Genomic DNA, 23,340 nt, shown 5'->3' on the forward strand with positions numbered 1-23,340 from the left:
CTCCGTGCCTGGCGTGGCCAAGGACGAGCGCTCACCTTGCGTGTAACCTGTAGCCGTATTATGTACTACGTGCAGTCGGTTATGCGACGCTGCTAGCTAGTTTCTTCACTTTCTACCGTGCTGGATTCGTTGCCGTGATATTCCCCGGTGTCAATTATACCACGATGCAAAAGGAAAAGGAAAAATTATGCACGCGCGAGCTGAGCTCTCGGACGTGTTTGAATATTTATGCAATGTGTTTGGATACTATTTAAGCAATGGCTCAAACATGGGTCCCTGGACCAACTGTGTATTTGTGCCATTTAAGTAGATCGTCCCTGCCCCATCGTTGTTAAAGAGGAAAGAGGAAAGCAACACCTCCATGGAACGGACATATATTGCGTCGCCACGGACACTCACATGGGCTTGCCACCTTTTTATACACCCGGATCGGTGGCGGACATGCTAGTGGGACTTCCATGGAGTATCTCTACGACCGTCCCTTACATGGAGCATCGCAGTCGGACGAGAGGGAGCAATCGCTCCCTAAACTATGTCAGTGCCGTCCAAATGTCTTCAACCAACCATCCATCCAGCCTTGAGGCAACAACACGTAGAGACAAATCGGAGATCGATCGACCAAGATGGCAAGATGCATGCCAACCGCGAAAGATTTGCTCAGAAAAATGGGGCGGCAAGGTGATCGGAGCAGGCGGGTTGGTAGCTGCATGGCCCGGACCGGCATTGCACTTCTACTTGCAGGCAGCTCACTGTCATGTCGACGCATCATGCATGCCCCAGCCCCACAAGTTTAGTATGCTTTGCAATTTGCATGCATCTTCGGTTTTGATTTCTGAGTCCGTATATTTGACCGGCCGGCATCATATCGTGTGTTGCGATGCCCTGCCTGCCTGCTTTACGCCTTGCATGTGAGCTCTAGGTCGCCGAACATGCGGAGGCTAGGGGAATGATGATGTGCTGCTGGTCGCTCCATGAGTCCATGCGTTGCTAGCTTCGCTTGTGTCGCGATAGGTGGTTATGATTGGGGTCCTCATGGATCCAAGGCTGCCATGCCATCCGTATAATGCGAGCGAGGCATCATGCACTCAGAACAGTTGAAGAAATGCAAAAAAACATTTCGTCTTTTGGCAAGGGAGTACAGCACTTTCTGAACTATTTGGCTCCCTTTCTCAAGGCAGGAGGGAAAAAAAGTTGAGACGTGTAGTGTAGATATGGAGTACTACTAGTAGTGAAATGCCTCTCCCCTCCACTTTTGTCCTTACAGGGAATACCATTCTTTCACGTTTCACCAAGGGGCATTTGTCCTGTCAGAACAATGGCTGGTTAGAATTAATTCATTGGAAGCTGTACATCTCTCTAGGTTTGAACGGAGATTATTCTATTCATGAAACAACCAAATTAGACAGACAGAGCCAACGGAGGGAAAGGGAAAAAGCTCAAAGGGAAAACAGGGCAAATGTGCGGTGCGCATGCTGAAGCCTGCGGGTACTGCTACGACAATTCCCTCTCATGCATGAGTCACGAGTCACGAGTACCACGGCCATGCCATGCATGTATCGGAGGCAGCACAGCACTGCTCTCTCTTTTGCGCCATCCCATCCGCTCGTGATCTGTTCCTCTGCGAGGATTTTTTCGGATAATATTATTTTTATAATTCGGGAATAGAACGAAGACGACTCACACTTAATATATACAGGTTTAGGTTCTTAATTAGAGTAATATTTTATGTCATATATAGTCGATGATGTATCTGTATTCACTCGAGTATAAATAATGTGTCTAGATCTATTACAACGAGTAGATGGAATCTAAACTATACTAATGAGCAGGTCGTCGAGTATCTCATATGGCCCTAATGGTTGCGTCGAGTTGCAGATGAGTTATCCTCTTCTGAGAAAAGAAATTATCCTCGGAGGTCTGAATCGCCGCCTTATATATAGGGTCTTGTACCACCTTCTATCTCACCGTAGTCGATAAGGAATCTTTTATCTTATCCACCAAGAAAAAATCAGATAAATTTGGCTGGGATACTAGTTGTTCTCGAGTTATGTAACTAATCGAGATATTCCTAATATATTCTTACTAGATCTCCGGGAGTATTAGGTACCGTAGATCCAGTTCCGTAATATCTAGAGTTGTTAAACATACACACGGCATATCTTATTCGTCTATGGTACACTCCTTATGCTTATATACTCTATAGTTAGAGCATACAGAGCTCCGGCTACAGATGTCCCTGGCGATATATCTCTAACATTGCCAGCATTGGCAGCCGCTGCCGCTGGATCCTCGAGGATTTTCATGTCGTAATTCACCATGGTGTTTGGATCTACCACCATCGGATTGACAGGTGGGACCCCAGTTCCTCCAACCATAAACATGAATCAATCTGTTCGATTGCTCTAGCTGTCAACGGAGCCGTTGTCACCACTCGCGTCGCTGTTGGTGTCCATGAACTGCAAAATATTGGGCTCATTGGGATCCCATTCAAGGTGTCCTACCTCGCGGTACACGTCCAATGGGCTAGAGTTGAGAATATCGGTGTGGATCAGTCCACCCTGACCATCCTATTGGAAAACCATAGTTCCGAACATGATCTCGATTCGGCCGGGGGCGATTTGAAAGCGATTGCTGGCGACTGGAAGTAGTAATAGAAGCTGGCGTCGGAGAATTCAATGCGAATGTGCACTCAATACATAATCGATCCTAAAAAGCAGATGACCTCTACCTAGTGCGCCAACTATCGAGGATTTTTCACTGATAATATGTTCGTAAGAATAATGGGGTTGTCTTCGTGATTCAGGAAACGAACAGGAGACGAGACACATGCGATGTATACAGGTTCGGACCTCCAATTGGAGTAATACCCTACGTCTTGTGTGGTCGATGATATATATGTATTCACTTGAGTACAAACAATGTGTCTAGATCTATTACATGGAGTAGATGAAATCTAAACTAGACTAATGAGGAAGTCGCCGAGTATCTCCTATGGCACTAGTGCTTGTGTCAAGTTGTAGATGAGTTGTCCTCCTCCGGGAAAAGAGAGTCTCCATCGGGGGTCTAGGTCTCCGCTTTATATATAGGGATCTTGTACCACCTCATACCTCGTCGTAGTCGATAAGGAATCATTTATCTTGTCTACCAAGAAAGATCAGATAAATCCAGCTGGAATACTAGTTGTTCTCGAGTTGGGTAACCAATCGAGACATTCCTATTATACGCCTGCTAGATCTCCAGAAGTATAAGATATCGCAGATCCGGTTCTGTAATATTCAGAGTTATTAAATATGCACACGGCATACCTTATCTGTATATAATATACTCTTTTTATACGTATATACCCTATAGTTAGATATTTGACACTGATGACGTTGATGGTAGCAGCAACAGAAAAGAAAAGGAGTGGTCACGGCAGCTAGGGGAGGCCCCCTCACAAGCATGCAAGTGGGCCTTTAGAGAGAAGGGAGGGAGGGAGAGAAGCTCCATTGGGATGTTCGTTGTTCCATAGGATCGAATCAAAGCTAAGTGGAGCGAGATCATATTCAACTCGAAATCTCAAATCCAACCCGACCCCAAAATGCCTACTGGGTGCAAAACGCCTCTCGGCCCCAGCGGGGATCCGAGACTCGTTAGGGGAGCTCAGTGTGTTCTGTGGGAGGGTGACGGTGGCAGAGGAGGAGGGCGGGCGAGGCAGTGCGGTGCAGAGCCGCAGGCAAGGCGACGTCAACTACAGAGGAGGGTGCTGGTGAGGCGGAGCAGCGATGAAGTCATGCGAGTGAGGCGATGACGCGGTGCTGCAGGTGTGGCAGCAGCGACAACAGAGGAGGAGGGCGTGAGTGAGGCGGTGGCGAAGGCAGAGGAGGAGGGCGCGGACGAGGTAGAGCGGCGGCGCGGAGCTGTGCAGGCAAGGCAGCGGTAGCAGAGGAAGGGGGTGTGGGCTAGACGGAGCATCGACAGAGCTACATAGGTGAGGGTTCGAGGCGGCGAGACCTCTTGAGTGTGCCATGGTGGAGAATGAGAGCCGGGAAAAAGTTGGACCATGCCAGACTTGTGGGAGCAAATTAGGCCATATTAGAAGCCCGCGGGGCACTCATGAATGTGGAATACATAGCGGCCCTAGACCCGATAGCCCCATAGGTTGATTTCAACACCCACCCTTCCCTCACAAGATCTGAAACCTACAGACCTAACTTGATCCGGTCTGTTGCCAGCCTTATTGTTCCATGAGCTGGAGTCTGAAGGAGCACGTTGGCCGGCCGGGCATGGACCATGGCGGTCGGAGCAGGAAAACATGTTCCGGCGCAAGTTAAGCCGTGTCGCGTCGTCCTAAATGAGGTCGCCGATTATTAGGAACGAGTTCTATGAACCTGCTTCGCCAATTATGCCTGTGTCGTCGCCAATCATAGCTTTGTCCAGCTCATGAAGTGACACAAGGATGCTTAGTTTAGTAGTTTAGCCTGTGTTGCATGGCAAGTAGCCGATTTATTAAGAGCACCTAATATTAGTAAGACACAACAACGAAGCACTACTTGTAAACTCCACGCTAGGTATTTTATGTGGTTGACGTGTTTTACTTGTTTGCTACTCTGCACTTCCTGAGGCTTTTGACAAATGGACATTGAGCTAGGCGGCGGCTAGGCAAGTAGGAGTAGCAGAGATGATCCGTTTGCAACAGGCTATGGGTGCAACTGTGGTAGCTAGCTAGAGTACTCCTGTGGATAGCATCAGTAGCTTCACCGAATGAAGATGAATTTTTTTTGCTAAGTTGACGGATAATTATACTGTAAGATACGCCTATGCATAAAATCCAACGTCTTGGAGAACATATGATGCTGCGTTAGGGTGTATCTATTTATTCGGTTCGTGTATTGGCTTAGTTGCCCAAGGGACTGTTTAGTTGCCCATATGGCTTAGTGTGATTGGTATCTAGCGAGCTAGGCTGAGTTTAGTTAGGTTGAAGAGATGTAATATAGTTTGTTTGGTTGAATGTATGTATTTAGTCTGACTGAGGAGATATTGTGTTTGGTTACTCGTATGAGTATATATTGTATTACAAAGGAACCCACTTTTTTACCAAATACCCTAAGTTTGATTTTTTTTTTTATAAATTGGTACATGACATGATGAGAATATTAGTGATTTTTTTTCTAATTTTTGAGAATTTATATAAGGCATAAAAAAATTGCTAGAAGTTATAAAAGTAAGTTTCTTTGAAGAATTTTAATTAAATATTAGCTTAGACTTTTTATCAAACTAATTAAAAATAAATTCTTAGTGAGCTCTAGTTTACTTATAAAAACTTTTAGAATTTTTTAAACCACTCTTATACCGTTAAATAAATGAGAGTTAAATAAAAAATACACGTGTACACCTAGCTACATCGAGCGAGCCAGAAATCCATTTCCGTGGAGCTTGGCCGACACAACGAATTTGCACGACAGGAGCTGGCCTGAGCGCTCGACCAGACTACCAATCAACCCTGAATTGTTTTAGGAGCCCTACTATGCCCTAGAGATATTGTTTTTCTACATATTAATTTAGTGTTCTTCGTGTGACGTGACAATCTTAAATATAACAAAAATGATAAGATGTATTGAGAGTAGCCTTTATATTTTTTGGCTTGTCCACGAGTCCACACTCCGTAGCGTTGGCCAACCTCATCTATCTGTCGTTAGGTCATCTTCAACAAAAACTCAAAAAATCTACCCCTATAATACTATTACAGTATCCTCTATCACTATTATAATATTCTATATTTTTTTATCTCCACGTACCTACGCTGTGAACAGCGATAAAGGGCCTCATAACCAGAAGCAAATATGCCGCTCGCAGCCTAAAAAACTGTCTCCCGCAACACTGTATGGGGAGATACTATCTCTGTTGGAGCCATCGCCAGATGTTACCTAACGACAAACTTGTCGGTACAGTATTGCCTCTGTCGATGCTGTTTCTGTTGAAACTGGTCTTAGAACATGGCAGTAGCACGTAAAGTGAGAGTTAAATGCAATATCCCAGGATGAGTAAAGCTCCGGATTTTACTAGTTCCTCCTTCCTCTTGTTCGAAACAATTCGAATTTGCGGGGCCCGAAAACATGATAGTAGAATTCACCTCATGTGCATGCAGGCCATCATCCTCTGATACAAACAACAACAAGTTTTCTTTTGCTTTGTTTATCCTCTGTTTGCGACCCTCCTGCCGTGCCTTAACTCAGAAAATGCCCAGGAAAAAAAAAGATAGTGCAAACTAACGAATAAAAAGCGTGAAGAAAATGCCCAGTCAAAGCTATGCCGTCATCTACGCAGCACATACAAAAGTCAAAGCTATATGCCACCGTTTTTTGTTGGATATTTTTTTTTGTTCCAGCAGAAACCTGGCAAGAAAATATACTACTACCAGTACCGATGCCACACGCATCGAGCTACTCATCTGTGGGCGGATTTACGAACGAAACGCCCAGAAACGGGCACTAAAACTTGGCCCGGAAAGCTGGAGGAAGAGACGGGCGCGATGCAAACAAAGCACGCAAGCGGCCGGGCCAGGAGTGAGGCACCGCAGCTCAGCGTCGTCGCGAGTGACGAGCAACGTGCCGCGGGGTCCCCACGGGCACGCGCCAAAGCCAAACCAGATTACCAGACCAAACGGGCGAACGGCTAACGCCTCGCCGCAGCGCCAACGCGGCTCGCACCAGGCTAGCTCAGGTCCCTGAACCGCCCCGGCCGGCCGGGCCCGTTCAGCCGTTCGCGAGCTCTCCGCTCGGTTTCCTCCTCGCCTCACGTGGCATGGGCCGTGAGCCACCCGTCCGCCCGCCTGGTTCGGTTCGGTTCGGTTCGCGCGAGCCGCCGGGCTGTCGTAGCTCGACCGGGGGCTGCTGTGATGATTGCGCTCTGACGAGACGGCGGCCTGCCCTGGCCCCACCACCATTCCGTTTGACCGCGAAACAGCGATGACACCTGGGGCCCGCGCGTCAGAGACGTACTACTTGAACTGGGTCTCTCTGCCCCGGCTGCGAAATACCGAAGTACCGTCACTGCCCCTGGCGCTGTGGCACACGTCCTCCACGCGAGCCGGCCCAACGCTGAGGTTAAAACGGGAAGATGCAGGTGGCAAGAGTGAGCTGAGCATCACCGTTCCTGTCCAGCTCGGTCACTCTCCCTCCTTCCCAGCGAACGAGCGTTACAATAGGAGGCAGCAGCAGCCACAGCAGCGGCAGAAGCAGCAGCCGCGTTCAGACTACTACTACTATACTTCCTCCTCCCCGCCTCCCAATTCCTCCCCAGAAATAATAAACAAACCAGGGAAGGAAGCGAGCGAGCCACGGCCGCAGGAAACAGCGAGCTAGTCCCGCGCAGATCCGCGAGATCCGGCGGCCGGAGGTGGAGTCTCGATGACGAACGGGGCCGGGGGCAGCGGGGGCGGCCTCGGGGGCACCAGGGTCCCGACGTGGAGGGAGCGGGAGAACAACCGGCGGAGGGAGCGGCGGCGGCGCGCGATCGCCGCCAAGATCTTCTCGGGACTCAGGGCCTACGGCAACTACAACCTTCCCAAGCACTGCGACAACAACGAGGTGCTCAAGGCGCTGTGCAACGAGGCCGGATGGACCGTCGAGCCCGACGGCACCACCTACCGCAAGGTAATCCACCCATCCCCTGCTCGCTGCTGGCTTCGCAATGGTTTCGGCTTCCATTCCGGTTCCCAATCTTTCCACGCGGCTCTGCGGCAGCCCTGCGCCGAGAGTGGCGCTGGTTTGGTTGCTCCACGGAATCGCAGGAGCAACCGTGGCTGCGACTAGTGCGATCTGAGTAGCTCTATAGCGTGTTTGCTTGATTGTTTTGACTAGTCTTGTTTCGCCGGAGATGCATCCTCGGTCTTGTAGGGATTTGGGCTGTTTTTTTTTTTTTGAGATAGTGAGATGGCGCTCTGCTCTGTTCAGGAATTGGGAATGCAATGTGGTGATTTGGCTGGTCCAATGGAGTGATCTTGGGATGCGCCAATTGTCATGTGCACATCCCTGAATTCTGCTGGATTTGGAGCAGTTTTTACTCGCTTTGAGCTTTGTTTGTTTCTTGGGGATGCATTGATTTGCTGGGATTATTAGGCTGTTCTGTTTTCTCGGTCAGGGAAATGGGAGCTCGATTGAGGGCCATTGGGGAATTCAATGCGGCTTAATCAGTTGTGCAAGCTCTGAAATTAGGATTTCTAAAAAAGAAAAGCTTCAAAATTAGGAGAAGGGAAACATTGCCTTTTTTTAAGCACTGAAGGCTAGTCTTTTGGGGATGCCCTGTTTTGTTTGCCATTAATGGTTTCGTAGTTCCTAGTATGATCAAAATCTAAGAGTTAAACTGAAGATTTTTTTTTCAATACCACATTTCTCTTGGTCCCTGATGAGCATGCTGTTTAATTTGTTTTGGAGTCATTTGGGTTGGAAGTTAATGGTTAAGTCAAGGTTAATATGAGCATGACAGAGTGCTGCATATCACATCCCGGTTAAAGCTGTAAAGGACCTTGAATCAGAAAACCACAAAGCACAGTGCAAAATGGCGCTTGCTACGATCATTTCGCCTTGTGCACATGCTGCTATTGCAAAAGAAACAGATAAACAGTAATTTTTAATTTGCTTTTGAGGGTTGGGTCAAATTTGTTAGTAGAGAAGAGTAGTATTGCCATATGCAAGGTAAACCTACAAAAATGAGGCGTTGCTATTGCCATACTGTGGGTTGGTTGCCTTGGGTCCAAGCCGCATGCAGCACTTGTTTACTCTCTTGTCAAGATTACACAACTCAAGTGATTGCCTTGTTTTTTCATCAGGACAATTTCCTTTCTGATAAAAGCTTTCGTTTTCTGCTTTGCAACAATTCTTCAGTACACTTAAATTTATTTTTGGATGGAACAAACTGCGTAGTTAATTGATTATTGTTAACTGACGAATTTCTCCATGTTTCCATGTTTCAGGGATGTAAACCTCTTCCAGCTGAGCGTCCTGATCCAATTGGAAGGTCTGCATCACCAAGCCCTTGCTCTTCATATCAACCTAGTCCACGGGCTTCATACAACCCGAGCCCTGCATCATCCTCCTTTCCAAGTTCTGGATCCTCCTCTCATATTACTTTTGGTGGGAACAACTTCATTGGTGGTGTCGAGGGCAGCTCTCTTATCCCATGGCTAAAGAATCTTTCCTCGAGTTCCTCGTTTGCCTCCTCCTCCAAGTTCCCACAGCTTCATCATCTATATTTCAATGGCGGCTCTATCAGTGCACCAGTAACACCTCCATCCAGCTCCCCAACTCATACACCTCGCATCAAGACTGACTGGGAGAACCCAAGTATTCAGCCGCCATGGGCTGGGGCAAATTATACATCTCTTCCAAACTCCACACCACCGAGTCCCGGGCACCAGGTTGCTCCAGACCCAGCATGGCTAGCAGGGTTTCAAATATCATCTGCTGGTCCTTCATCTCCAACTTACAGCCTTGTGGCACCAAATCCTTTCGGTATTTTCAAAGGGACTGTCGCCAGCTCTTCAAGAATGTGCACTCCTGGACAGAGCGGAACTTGTTCTCCGGTAATGGGTGGCGTGCCAGCCCATCATGATGTCCAGATGGTTGATGGTGCCCCGGATGATTTTGCCTTTGGGAGCAGCGGCAATGGCAACAATGAATCACCTGGTCTGGTGAAGGCGTGGGAGGGGGAGCGGATACACGAGGAGTGTGCCTCGGACGAGTTGGAGCTCACCCTTGGGAGCTCTAAGACTCGTGCCGATCCCTCCTGATCATGCTACAAGAGTGCCTCTTATTCGCCTGGGTTTTACTTCTAATATTTATTTGGACGGTCCTCTTCTATTTTATGAGTTCAGTGTTTGTAGAAAGAGAGAAGGGATTCAGAGATCGTATCATGTTCCTCTGGTGGTGATATGATATCCATCCTCTTTCAGGGATCTGAACTTGTTTTAGCCTAAACAAATTGTTAACCTATTTATTTCGTTTTCTTCTTTTCTTTTTTCCTTTTTTGCTATTCTCAAGAAATGAAAAGAACAAAAAAAATTGCAAGGGAAAGGAGTGCTTGCAGGAAACCTTAGACAACTTGAAGAGGCATCCATGTGCTCTTGTAAATTAGCTTCAGTTGTCCTTGATATGACTATTATCGTTGTACTTTTGTCGGAAGTGTGTACATTGTATGGATCATTCATTGTTCTGTTGCGCCTTTGTTGATTAAAGCGTTTACAAGTTCAGGTTCCAAGGTTGAGGATATCTTTCTTCAAGATTTTCAACATCTGTTAAACACTTGTTCTTGCTGGTGAGTGTCATGTATTACCCTGTGGCTAAAACTGTATCTTCGCAACCGTGGTTTTAACTCCCCACCCCGCCCCACACACACAAAGTCGGTCAAGTTTGAATCCCATGGACTTTCTGACAGAAGTGTTGCTACAACAATTACCTCAGCTCCAGCTTAAACGTCATATATATTAGTATATAATTAAGTCGCTAAGACATCATATATAGTATACAATAAAATGAGAGAAGTTTGCCAGAGCTTCTAGAATAGTTTTCTGACTGGAATCAGGAAAAACTCTGCTAAATAGTAGCTTTTAGTTTTTGGAGTGAAATTTATAAGAGTAATTCTCTTAAATGAACTAGAAGCTGGGGAGCTGAAAAAAACAGTTTATCTTGATTCACTTTCTGCACAGAATCAATTTCTTTATATAGTTTATTTTAAAGAATTACTTCATTTAGATAATCACTCTCTGCAGAAAATTTGAATTAAAAAAGTACCAAATAGACCCTAGACATTTTCAAAATACATCTTTTCCCGAGCGAACTATATAATAGATTAACATACTGCCGGATATCTTATGCTTATGTAATCCTCATTCCACATCACGCAGTGGTGTGTACTGTTGTACGGCCACGCGAGAAACATGAAGAACCCCCGACCCTAAAAGCCTCTGCATTGTTGGTACAATGGCTACCCTCCCGAATGAAATTTTGACAATTCGTCAAAGAACCATCTCTCTGCTGACAATCAGAGTATTTCATAGTCACAATAGTCTAACCTTTAATTGCTGTTAGTAACCATCATGTGGTTTTTTTTGACGATGATCAATTTGATTCTAGCATATCAAGACTCTATTTGGCACAGCTAAAATTTATAACATTTAACTGAAAAATGGTTTTTTAAAGCTATTTGTCTTTTGCCTTTTGGCTGTTGATTTTTATGAGAAAATTTTAAGTTTTTAATATATCAAAAGTTAGAAAAATCACACTCAACTAGCTTATCAATTTTTAATTCATTCTATCAAAAACCATATTTCCAGTTTTTTTAAATATCAACAATAAACTAGTCTACTTGTTTTAGTTTTAAATTTCTGAGAAATAAGAGTCAATAATAAACTGAAACAATCAAAGCCCAAATAAAAATATGAATCGGAGCACAAATCAGAATATCAAGGTCATGCCATCAATGAAGACAAAACAGCCGTCCTTGCAGGCTGATCATGAGCAGAATCTGAAGGTCACGACAGTGGGCAGCTAAATTTGCAAAAGACTGATCATGAGCAGTGTACATACTGAGAAAAGCTTGCTGCGGCCATAAAATTGTCTCACGTACACTATCACAAGCAGGAGTACAGTGCATGGTCTGGCACCCTACTGCCGCAACAGAGTAAGCAATGCATCACAACACGATTCAGGGTTTCGCACATCGATGGCCACTTTTCATTTACTTATCTTTGCAGTGAAAATGATCATGTTAACTTATAATTATGATTTTGATAATTAATAATAATATAGTCATTATAACTAGCATGTTTGTCTAAAATATATATTAATAAGTCTCATAGATGCAATATATTAAGAAGCCACTGAAACCAGGATAAAATTTGAATGAATTGAAAAAAATCCCAGGAGAAATAACTTCACTATATGATCCGGTGTTCACATAGTTGAACACACTGGAGCATTATGTCCAGAGACACTTGACCTCACCGGATGATCCGGTGCTCAGAGAAGGATATACATCAGAGTATTTCCACTAGAGAAGGTTGCAGTTATTGAAGATCGAAGGTCAACACGTCGGAAGGTCCGGTAATGAAGAGAAGTGCACAGGATAATACACCGGTCAATGAATAATGCAAAGACAAAGAAGAATATCTCACTAGATAGTCTGGTGATTGATTTGAACACACCGGAAGAATGCACCGAAGCATTGTTGACAAATGGGAGAATGCAGTGACCTCACCGGAAGATCCGGCGCTCTGAAGATTTGTACACCAGAGTATATTTTTCAGAGAGGGTTGCATTGGCTTGACTGGCGGAGGATAACGCATCAGTTAGTCCGGTGATGAAGTTGATGTGCACCAGAGCAATTTACACAGAGAAGATGTTGGCTTGGCTTGGATGACTAAGGTATACTCACTGCAAAGTCCAGTGATGAAGGTGGTGTATACACCGTAGTATTCAGTGTTCACAAAGATTTGAGTGGGGTTCCAACGGCTAGTTTGCAAGAGTGTACTCACCGAATGATCTGGTGTTAGTACTATTATTCTCATCAGATCATCTGGTATTAACAACGTTTTAGAGCCGTTAGGTTAATAGCTAGTGCGCGAGTTTGAGGCTATAAATACCTCTCCACTTAGTCATTTGAGTGTACTAGAGTCCAGAGAAGTTCGTATACACCTGAGAAGACATCCAAACCAACAAAGTGCTTAAAGTGATCATCCAATACGATTAAGCATAAGATTAGTGAGTGATTAGTACTTATAAGCCTAGAGAGTGAGTTGTTAGGTAATTGCTGCCTAGAGAGTGAATCAAAGAGTGATCTAACAGTGTACCTCTTGGTACGCAGGCACCTTGGAGTCTTGGTTACTCGCCAGCAAGCTTGTTGACTCTCTGACTTGGTGTGAAGTGGTGGCAAGACAATTATACGGGGACGCGGATACCCTTGTCTTTGTGGCTCAAGCTCCGAAGTGATCACAGCGATAAAGAACCGGAAGATGGGCTAATGGTGAGACCTTATCTTGATGGCTCATCTGGGTGGAGACCCTGTCTTTGTAACTCGATGGCTCAAAGACCATGACCGGATGCCAACCGAGAACATATCCTTTGTGTAGCTTCAACGTGAACTAAGGATAACATTTATGCCATCGATATCACAGAAAAAATCCTTATACCGAGTTTGCTTTCTCTAACTTATTTACGTTTTCGCATTCACTTACTTACAATTTACCTTCTTAGATAGGTTGCAAACGTTTTGATCGATAGAGTAGATATACTAAATAAACCTACAACACGTTTAGACAGAAATTGATATAGGTTTATCTTGTATTGTTTGGAACAAAATAATTTTAAATATCTTAATTCATCCTCTCTTAAAACATCACCATCCTTTCAACATTCATATCCTTTCGATATCTCGCCTGGTCCCCCACACCCTCTCCTATTGTGAAAAAATTTAATACAACATGCTCTGAAAATACTCTGCGCGTCTGAAATAAAATGATCTAGGTGAAAACAGCACTGCAGCGACAGTTCATGCTATCTCACATCTCCAGAAATGTAGGTATGACACGATGGCAACAGCGGATTCAAAGCTAACTTTTCAGAGCAATTGAACGGATGAATTTAATTTAATTTCTCACGAAATGTAATTGTATGTACAATATTTACAGAGCAATTCGTGGTACTGGATAGAAGACCTTTTTGATGTAACAATGGATGGCAAAGTGTACAGTTGCTTCATCACCACGCAGGAACAAATAAAAAGTGCAAACTAATTGCATAGAGGTGATTCACCAGGGGGGATAATGTGTGTTAGAAACTAAGATAAGGGGATTACTTTTCGATCTTATCAAACAGTATGGATAGAGCTTTGTAGAGCGTGGCGGCAGCAGGTGGTCTTTGCATCGAGCCAAGAAGGATTTTTGATGCCTTAATAGGACCACCATAAAACCGGGCATTTACAGAGTTTCGAGTAGATACCACACTTCCATTAAGTGCGCAGCCCACAAAAGCACCTTCCAAGAAACAGAAAATGACAAAAGGTGAAGATAATGAATAACAATGTCGCACAACTAGTCGAACACAGTTTAGCAGACTTATTCATCATTGACATCAATGCTATAGATTTAGCAAATCCAAACAAAAATTGGGAACACCTGTGCTCAATAAGATAACAATGTGCATCCAACTACACAATAGATGAAAGCATATGAAGTATATATGCTGCGACTATGAAGATAGCAAATGATGCTCAGTTTTACACTTCACTGACTGTGACACTGACTATATACACCTATACTAACAATGTGATTCAACATTCCCACAGCAACATTGTTGATTTATTAGATTATCTGAGTGTACGACTTTGAAGCAGCTAGCTGCAATATTTGACCATCATGTTTCACTCTATTTGACTGCCTGGAAGTAAGCTCTGCAGATGCTATATGCGACATCCATAGAGATCTTACGTGGCCACCATAGTGTCCCAATGGCTAAAGGTCTATGAACCAATTTTTTAAGAAACAAAAATCTTGGTTTACGCTACACATAATTGTCGGAAGCCTGGAGTCTTCACGAATGTCGGAAATATGTGCTGAAGAACAGTCACATACTACTTTGCACAATAGAATAAATTAATCACTAATGTCCTCAACCATAATCGTGAAATTCTGTAAGTGCACAGAACGTAACCATATAGTGTTTGGTTGTTTGGTGACAACTGGTACCTAACAGTTATCTGTCAGAAACGTGCTGCTTGGACAAAAAACACAACAACAGAGTACAGCTGGATAGAAACATAGTGTGAATCATTCAAAAAGGGACCTAGCATCTCGTCACTAAACTAGTTGGTATTCAAGAAACTTGGTCCTGTCTGAGTTTTTAATTACTGACTAGTGAACAATATCAAGAACATTAGAAGAATATTTTTTTCCCTAGAGCAATGTGGTCAAATGGTAAAATTAAGTGAAGAAAATTCAATTATGCTCAGCTGCTAATAATTTAAACCAACCTTTGCTACAACTGTATGTGTAACAGGCAGCATAACCACCATCACCAGCACGAAAATCAGCCTCTGCCGCTCGTCCAAGGTGACCAGCAGAAGCACTGATGCCAGCCCCAACTGACATATGTGCATTTCCACCGAAAGTTTTAATGGCATCTGTGTTCCTAAGAACAATAATGTAGTCAGCTAACTCACCTCCAGCCTGAAAGGTATAACAATACAGACAAATGTTTCAAGTGTTAGAAGTAGGCCTTAGTTACAACCAAAAACACAAGCATCTTTGATGATAAAAGCACCTGAGCTCCATATCCAAGACCACAAGTAGAGATGGCAGAAGGAGGGGACCAGGAACCATCAGTTCTGCGAGCAATCACCAGTCCAGTACCAATTTTGTACGTAAGCATCATTCCAACCTTTACCTCAGTAATTATTGCAAGCCCTTTTGCTTGTCTAAGAATTGAATCAGGGATCGATTTCTCAGGTTTCAGCTCTCCAACCTGAATATTGCAAAGCATAGAACATTTCATGATTACATCCTTATTAATTGCAAAGGATTAACTGAACAAGCAGCATGCAGGGAAAAAACTGTAAAACTTTATTGTGATCCCGAAATTCTGAAAAGCATTAGATTAGCATATGTAAACGGAATCTACAGAAACAGTGAATTGAACACTGAAAAGATCTATTCAGCAGCAGTGTGCAGCATAAAAGGAAAAATTGGATTCTGAATAATCTAATCATGCTGTTGCCAAATGCAGAAAAATAATGAATCTATTTCTGAGACGTTTTCCACAAAATTTTACACAGGTATAAATTATTTATTTGCAACTTTGCGTCCTAAGGTGGCACAAAGCTTATGTCTGTCTACAGAATGTAAGATAATGAATGCGTAATTATGCTTGCATGATTTGGACAAACCAAGTCATCGAGGAAACTAGGATAAATGTTTCCAGTAATATCTTGTCACATAAACAAGGCGCCGTATGAAGCTAGGAGCACTGTGCTACAAGTTTGTAGAGAACAAATTGTAAAATACTTTGGAAGCATGAATGCCACAATCCGTTTTTCCTTTTTGGGCAACATGAATGCCACAATTTATACATTAGATATAATCATTGAAATGAATCGCCTTGGATATTATTATTCAGCCATAATTCATACAGGGACAAAATGTTTAGCTTGGGTTGGGTAGAGTTGTAAATTGATTCAAGGAGTTTCAACAGGGCTGGAGATTTAGAACTGTATATAAGATTTAGAACTGATAGCTAATGAATGCTTCTAGCATTTCATGGCCATTGGTTGAGCAGAGATGTGTTTTTCGAAGAAAACAAAGGCACAAGAACAAATGTTTTCTAGGAAACAAGCAGTGAAATAATTAACAATTATAGGCATAAAAAGTATTGGATATGAATACCTTACAATAACCATATATAGAATTTGCGGCTTTGTAGATCTCATACTCCATTGTGATTGCCCATGGGAAGTTTAGCCATGACCTCAAGGTGCTCAGGTCTGTCAAATCTTGAGTTGGAAGTTGAAAAGCGCGACTGAGTTGATTCATCAAATAAGGCTGAATGCACTCAAGACGCACTCCACAAACATCACAGACCCTTTGAGGATCTGAAGTCATGAATTTTGGAGGCATTAAACTTCTACCCTTTGAACAACCAGCACAAAATACCCCACCACAAAAACGGCAATGATGGCGAGAGCAAATTATTGGATGAAAATGTGCACCACAAAGCATGCAAGAAGGAGCAGCACTATCAGGCAACCACTTTGTCGGTTCTGTCTGAAGGAGAGCATGTTCAGAACCAGCACTGGCATCTTCCAGTGTTTGAGCCTTATCCTTCAAAGCCTCCTCAAGAAGAAAATGTGAAATCATAGACATACCATGCCTCCCAAAATCATATGATGCAATGGATAATATTTTATCTTTTCCTGCAACAACCATCTCAGCGAGCACATCCCACATTGTCATCTCCCAATTTTCGTCATTTATATCCCACTTATATTCTTCTTCTGCGAAGCACCCACCATTATAGCCAAAGCCTTTTCGCCACTCCTTGTGATCATGTTCTGTCATTGGAGGAACAGAAGCAGGTATCCATATGTCCGTTTGTTCACGAAGTGGGCAATTGTGATAGACATGTTCTCCGGATTCCTTCATGGAGGTCATCTCATCGCTGCACTCATAATCATTGGCAACACTAACACTTCCTTCCTTGAAATTTCTGGGAGAATGATCCGTTTTCCCTGGTTCAAATATGTGTGGGGCCTGTTTTTCACATTAAACCATAACCATAAATAATCTGGGTAATAATACACATATACAAAAACTATTGGGCACATAATTAATAAACACGATCTAAGCCAACTGATTACTCACTATATTTTATTTATATTTGATATTCTAGACATGTGCATACTTATTAAAAAAAAGTGCAAGATGGCCAAATGCCCCTATTGAAGTTGTGCCTCTTTCTAGGTCATCGAATCTTTTGGTTTCCTAAACCATCCATTGTGGTCAAAGAACAAAAGAGGTTGAGTTTTGTAGATTATCTTAAAACTAAATGAGATAGGGGCACTTTATGAAGATATAGGTATGTCTCTACTGGAAATCTTGCAACATCAAACAAAAATAACCCTCTTACACTGCTTAAACATCAAATAAGAAAGCATAAGGGAGTAATACTGTAAGGAAGAACCACATATTGATCATTGCTTAGGCATGCATTCCCATGTTCATACATATCATGCTTCTAAACACAAGACTAAGTAAACTATACCTCTTTATCTTTCCTTGTAGATTAGCATATACATCTAAACAAGCCTAAACACAACTAAAGGACGAACACACATAGACAACAGTCAGAAAATTGCTTGGCAAAGATTCTTTTTATGTATCTATCCAATGGTAACACTTCAATCTGCAGCATTAGAAAACTTCGAAAAGCAAGTAAGATGGTGAGAATTTCTTGCGCTCATACCCTCCACAAGCGCAACAGCACGTGAACCAGCACCTCACCACACCAAGTAACCACTAACCAGCACAAACCGTACCCTCTTAAAAACTCCAACCTTTCCACCACGTGCTCTGCCGCCCCTTAATCCTAGGCGCCTAGCTTGATGCACGCACCTCCTAATCAGATGGGCACTTCTCCAACCCAATCTAGGATGAAATCATCACGCAGCGATTCCAATCTACCGGGAAGGCAAGCTCAGTATCAGACGAATCGAAGAGGACGAGCTCGATTACCAGCTCATGGGAGGACGACGCGTCGGGCTCTTCGTCCCACCTCACCGGCCGATCGCAAACCCTGGACTCGCCGGCGGCGGCAGCTGCGGCGTCGAACTGCGGGGGCTCCAGGTCGCACGGCTCGATCGGAGGGTAGAGGCGATCGGTTCCCGCCGCCATGTCAGCAGCAAAGATCGGCGGCGGCTTCAACGACTGCTGGAATCAAGATGGGACGGACTCGCAATCGGGAATTTGGGGCTCTTTGATATTGGAATACTGTTTCGTGTTTCGTGAAGAAGGGGAGGAGGAGAGGGAGACGGGAGGAACAAGTTAAATTTTTGTAAGATGGACTTGGGTTCTTAATAAATTGCAAAAAAAGAAAAGAGAAATTTGTTTTTAATCTTTACTGTACAAAACATACGTTGATTCCCATATCATATTTTTTTCTTAATCTTTTCAAATATAATAAAAAATTATAAAATTTAAATAGTTTATTCACTTTTGCCTTTTTTTTCCTCGTCCTTAGCCTCCTGGCATCGTTATCCACTAATCTTCTCAAATATAATAAAAATCTATAAAATTCAAATAATTTATCCACTTTTGTTATCCATTCTCGTCCTCCAGTCTCCTTGCATCGTTACTGGTTATGGATATGTGATCTGTTTTACTAATAAAAATAAATAAAGAAATTAAAAAAAATTAGCGGATAATCTCTTCTCCTTTTTGATACCATCTAAAATCAAACTAAGGTATCGCTCTCGACGTAATCGTTTAGTGGCATTCTCCCAACACATCCATAACTTCATATATTAAGTTTGTGCTTGATGTTATCATGTCCAACATTTGTGTTTTCATTACAACGCACACATACTTAGCTAGCATACGTTATATTTCGAGTTGCAGTCATATACAATAAGAATACTAGTGGATATCCTTAGTTTATGTTGGAAATTTGAAAAAATCTTGAAAATTCCCTAATGTGTTTCTATTTTTTTTCGAGTACAAGTTGACGCATAATTCACTTCTACTCGAGGTCAAGAGTAACCCTTTTTTCCATTCATTTATATTCGAGGATAAAGAGGTATTGAAGAGGATAAACTCCATTACCGTCTTAGGAGAGGGACACGCCTCAATCTCTCTATGCCACCTCATTGCAGCCCATAAACCCTAGCCTCCTCATCAATGGTAGTGGCGGCGGTGACTTACAAGACTCCAGGTCGGCTTGATCGGAGGGTAGAGGGGAATCAGTTACCATGTGGAGCGCAATTAGAGGATTCAACTCAGGTCTAACGGCATGGGAATCGTATGGAACTGAACTGAGCACTTAGGATTCAAAGCTTTTGGAATACTTTTCGTGTGAAGTTGAAAGCCTAAGAAATTGAAGAATAAGTCACACGGTATGTGCATGCGTGGTCATGATGTGCTTAGTTTGTGTTGAAAATTTGCATACCTTAATTCAGTTGCAATAGGAGGTCAAGACTCAAGATAGGGATGGCAGTAGCACTCATGGGGCAAGGGCGCCCATAGGTTCTACACCCAATGGATTCAGGCTTTGGGCTCATCTTCCATCTACGGGTCTAGTAGGTTGGGTGTTTAACAATGGGTTGGGGTGGGACCTAATCCAATATCGCGTGTGGCTTGCCTCGTCCAAGCCTAAGTCCCAACTGCATGCTGTTTTGCCAAACATAGAAAATGGACACAAAGAGATAGAGAGTGGCCATACATGCAGAACCGGGCTTGGAGCCGATGACATGCCGATCTACTGACGACTACTATTGAATAACTATTATATTCGAGCATTTTAGGGGTTTTCGTAATTTTTCGGAGCATATCTCTATCTCCAATAAAAAAAATTCTTGAATAAAAGGAAACTACCCATAGATGCATAAGGTATCTCGTAAATATGGAAGTTTATTTTTAAAAATAAGAAAAAAGACTCCAAAAAATGTATGACATATACGGAGCCTGAAGCCACTGCATAGGACAAGCCATTACGAGCTATCACATGTGATTAGGAGTTAGAAGACGACATAAGCTGAGCAAGAAAGTTACCAACTAAGTTTAGATCTATCTAAATTAGTCACAATCTAAATTAGTCACACACCCCTTTGTACAAACTCATATCAATACAAGATAAACATAATATAGTGCTATTATACAAAGAGGAGTCTGAACCTATCTAAAACCTCTCTATGTGTTCATTGATTCATCTACTTAAAATATTTCCTTCTATTCTATAAGTTTGTAAGATCGGCAGTTAGGATAACTCCAGCAACATCGGTATCGAGTGCTACAGGGCGAGGATAAAGCATATGCAGATTAGAGACAGCCGTATCGAGTGCTCTAGTAGCACCTGTATCGAGTGATATAGGGATACGGGAAGGAGGGGGACTCCCCCAAATTTGTAGCCATCGATAGAGACCATATCATCGTGTGGCATTGTTCATAGTAGATGATTGTGGATCTGAATAGGAATGGAAAATAATGGAAGGTAGGAAATAGAATAGCAGCTGAAGATGTAAAAAAAAAGAATGATGTAATAATATTAGAGGATGCTATAATAATATTATAAACGATAAATTTTTAGAGTATCTGTTGGAGATGATGTTAACCAATAGTCGACACTACCCCCGTAGGCCTGGTCATGGGCAGCTCACCCTAGCAAACCCGATCCAACTCGAAATAGCTCGACCTCACCAGTCCACAGGTCAAACTCAGGCTTGACTCTTTCAGCCCACAGTGGGTTTCAGGCCGAACTCGGGCTTCAAAAACGGACCCAAAACCAAAAAAACCTGAAAAAACCTAACCCAACCCAAGAAAACCTGAAACCTGATCCGGCCCACAATAAGTTTCGAGCCAGACCCAGGCGTAGAAACCCAGCCCGATATCAGGCTCGACCGGGCTCAGGCTTGTAGGTTTTCTAGCTTTTAAACGTCCGGCTCGATCCCACAGTTGAACAGGTCTACCACCGGCCAAATTACTCTCGACTGTGCCGCCTCGTTCGGCGTCAACCTCCTTTGGGCAGCGCGCGCCTGCACCTGTCCTCGCGACTCCCGCTGCGCCGCACGCTTCGACATTGTCGCCCACGCCGCCTAGGCTAGCACAGTCGCCCACAACGGCCTGCTCGACATTATCGTCCCCTAGCCAAGCACCGGCGCCCGCATCGTCCGGCCCCAGCCTGGCGCCGTCCCGCGCGTCATCCAGCCAGGTGCGGGTGCCCACGCCGTCGGCCTCGGCGCAGCCCAGGTCGGTGCCGTTGCCCCCAGCCAGTCGCCGGCACCCAGCCGTCCGACCCCAAACTGGCGCCAGCGCCATTGCACGCACCGTCAAGCTTAGCGCGGGCGCCAACGTCGTCGGCCCCGCCGTGTCAACCAGGCCGGTGCCGCCGCCCACGCCGCTCTGCCCGGTGTCGTCGCCCCCAACCAGTTGCCGGTGCCCGCGCTATCTGGTCCCTGTCTGGCGCCGATGCCTGCGTCGTCCAGCCTGGCGTTGTCGTCCACGTCGACGGATCCGACGTCGCCCAGGCCGGCACCGCCGCCAGTGTAGACCGTCTCAGCGTCACCACCCGTGCCAGCTAAACCTGCGCCGTTTCTCACGTCGTCTGACCTGGTACAGTTGCCCGTGCCGTCTGGCCCAGTGCTGCATAGTCCGACGCCGTCGCCCATGCCGACAGGTCCGGCAGCACCGCCCGGGCAAGCCAACCAGGCCCGTGGCCCGTGCCGTTCACGCCATTCAGCCAGGTGCCACCACCTGCGTCAAACGGCCCGGCGCCGGCCAGCCTGGTGCCATCAAACTACTCCAAGCTGACGGAAACACGTATCAACATCCATCGCCGAAGCGGTCGCCTCCAGGAGCTTGCACTCGAGGATGTGGGACACAGGACACTGACGCTGACTCGATGATAAAGCATTGCGACACATGCTGTGACAAGGAACTTGGACGCGCGTTTGGGGTTGTCAACAACAAATCGCCCCTCGCTTCAGGCAGTGGCGGAGCTTGCGTTGGGCAAGACTAGGTCACTAACTAAGCGCCAAAACCATTTATATCGTGTGACACATCAATATATAACAAAAGTAAAGTATAAAATGTAAGAGAACTCAATTCAATTCTTTACGGTACAACAAATTAGATAAAAACAAAGTGATACAAAACTAGTTACCTAATAAGAGAAGATTTGGTTCCTCCTAGCCTCTCATTCCTTCATCAATAATAGCCTATGTACTTGAACCTACAAAGATAAGTTGAATAAAGACAAATTAGAGAATCAAAACTTTACCTAGTTACTGAACTTAACATAAACTGCTATTCAGGACTTAAAAATATAACATACTGTCGGTGAATCAGAAATCAGGGGTCCCCGAATTCCGAGGCCAGACCAGCAATCCGTCACGTGGCGTCTTCCCGCGAGGTCATCCCCGCAAAGGTAAAAAAGACTAAGTCCCGGGAGAGGACGCTCAGGGCCACAGTCAGTGGTCCCCGAGTACCTGGGTTCCCCGATAATCTGCGAAGACTAAGTGACCAGGAAGAGAGTGCTCGAGGAGGTGAACAGTGACCCCCGAGCACCAAGTCCCTCGACGACCAGGAGACCCGAGTACCGGAGGCGTGTGCCCGGGGCTACGAGCAATAGCCCCCGGGGCACCCGAGTACACCGAGGACTCAAGGAAGGTAGTTCCGGGAGAGAGTGCTCGGGGCTGCGAGCAGCGACCCCCGAACACTCGGTTCCCCGAGGATCCGTACAGTCAAGACCGGGAGAGAGTGATCGGGGAGGTGAGCAGTGGCCCCCGAGCACTCAGTTCCCCGAGGACCAAGAAAGGGCGTTCTCGGGAGAGAGTGCTCGGGGAGGTGAGCAGTGACCCCTGAGTACTCGGTTCCCTGACGACCCAGGAAGCCCCCCGTCAGTGGCCCCCACAGGGGTCCAGCGATGAGGTGTCAGCCAGTGAAAGGCCCGATGCCGCATTTAAGAGCGCGCGTGGCCTGTCACCTCCAACTGCTCCTGCCACGCTCGGTGTCAGTTCCTGCCATATTCTGGCAGAAGGGCGTGGGGATGTTTAATGCATGGGTTCCATCCCGCGCTATTCGGCGCGCCTCGGGATAACAAGACGGGG

General features: G+C 44.8%; 2 protein-coding genes across 2 annotated transcripts; one reads left to right on the top strand and one right to left on the bottom strand.

The window, feature by feature from the left end:
- The first annotated feature begins 7,130 nt into the window (after positions 1 to 7,130).
- LOC133926869 (protein BZR1 homolog 3) lies at positions 7,131 to 10,181 on the top strand. Its single transcript, XM_062373008.1, has 2 exons — positions 7,131 to 7,634; positions 8,954 to 10,181. The coding sequence occupies exons 1-2, from the start codon at positions 7,389 to 7,391 to the stop codon at positions 9,767 to 9,769; spliced, it is 1,062 nt and encodes a 353-aa protein (XP_062228992.1). The 5' UTR covers positions 7,131 to 7,388; the 3' UTR covers positions 9,770 to 10,181.
- A 3,409-nt stretch (positions 10,182 to 13,590) lies between these two features.
- On the bottom strand, positions 13,591 to 18,571 carry LOC133926870 (uncharacterized). The gene is made up of 5 exons (XM_062373009.1): positions 18,257 to 18,571; positions 16,412 to 17,275; positions 15,294 to 15,494; positions 15,004 to 15,199; positions 13,591 to 14,008 (listed from the first exon to the last, which is right to left on the bottom strand). Exons 1-5 carry the CDS (start codon positions 18,413 to 18,415, stop codon positions 13,827 to 13,829), a joined length of 1,602 nt encoding a protein of 533 aa, XP_062228993.1. The 5' UTR covers positions 18,416 to 18,571; the 3' UTR covers positions 13,591 to 13,826.
- Between the last annotated feature and the right edge of the window lie 4,769 nt (positions 18,572 to 23,340).

Source organism: Phragmites australis, chromosome 8 (genome assembly GCF_958298935.1).
Source record: "Phragmites australis chromosome 8, lpPhrAust1.1, whole genome shotgun sequence".
NCBI lineage: Eukaryota > Viridiplantae > Streptophyta > Magnoliopsida > Poales > Poaceae > Phragmites > Phragmites australis.

Coding starts and splice junctions, on each gene's coding strand:
- LOC133926870 (XM_062373009.1), bottom strand. CDS start 18,415: ATGGCGGCGGGAACCGATCGCCTCTACCCTCCGATCGAGCCGTGCGAC. Junction 15,495..16,411: donor CTATATATGGTTATTGTAAG/GTATTCATATCC, acceptor TGCAATATTCAG/GTTGGAGAGCTGAAACCTGA. Junction 15,200..15,293: donor GTCTTGGATATGGAGCTCAG/GTGCTTTTATCA, acceptor TATACCTTTCAG/GCTGGAGGTGAGTTAGCTGA.
- LOC133926869 (XM_062373008.1), top strand. CDS start 7,389: ATGACGAACGGGGCCGGGGGCAGCGGGGGCGGCCTCGGGGGCACCAGG. Junction 7,635..8,953: donor ACGGCACCACCTACCGCAAG/GTAATCCACCCA, acceptor TCCATGTTTCAG/GGATGTAAACCTCTTCCAGC.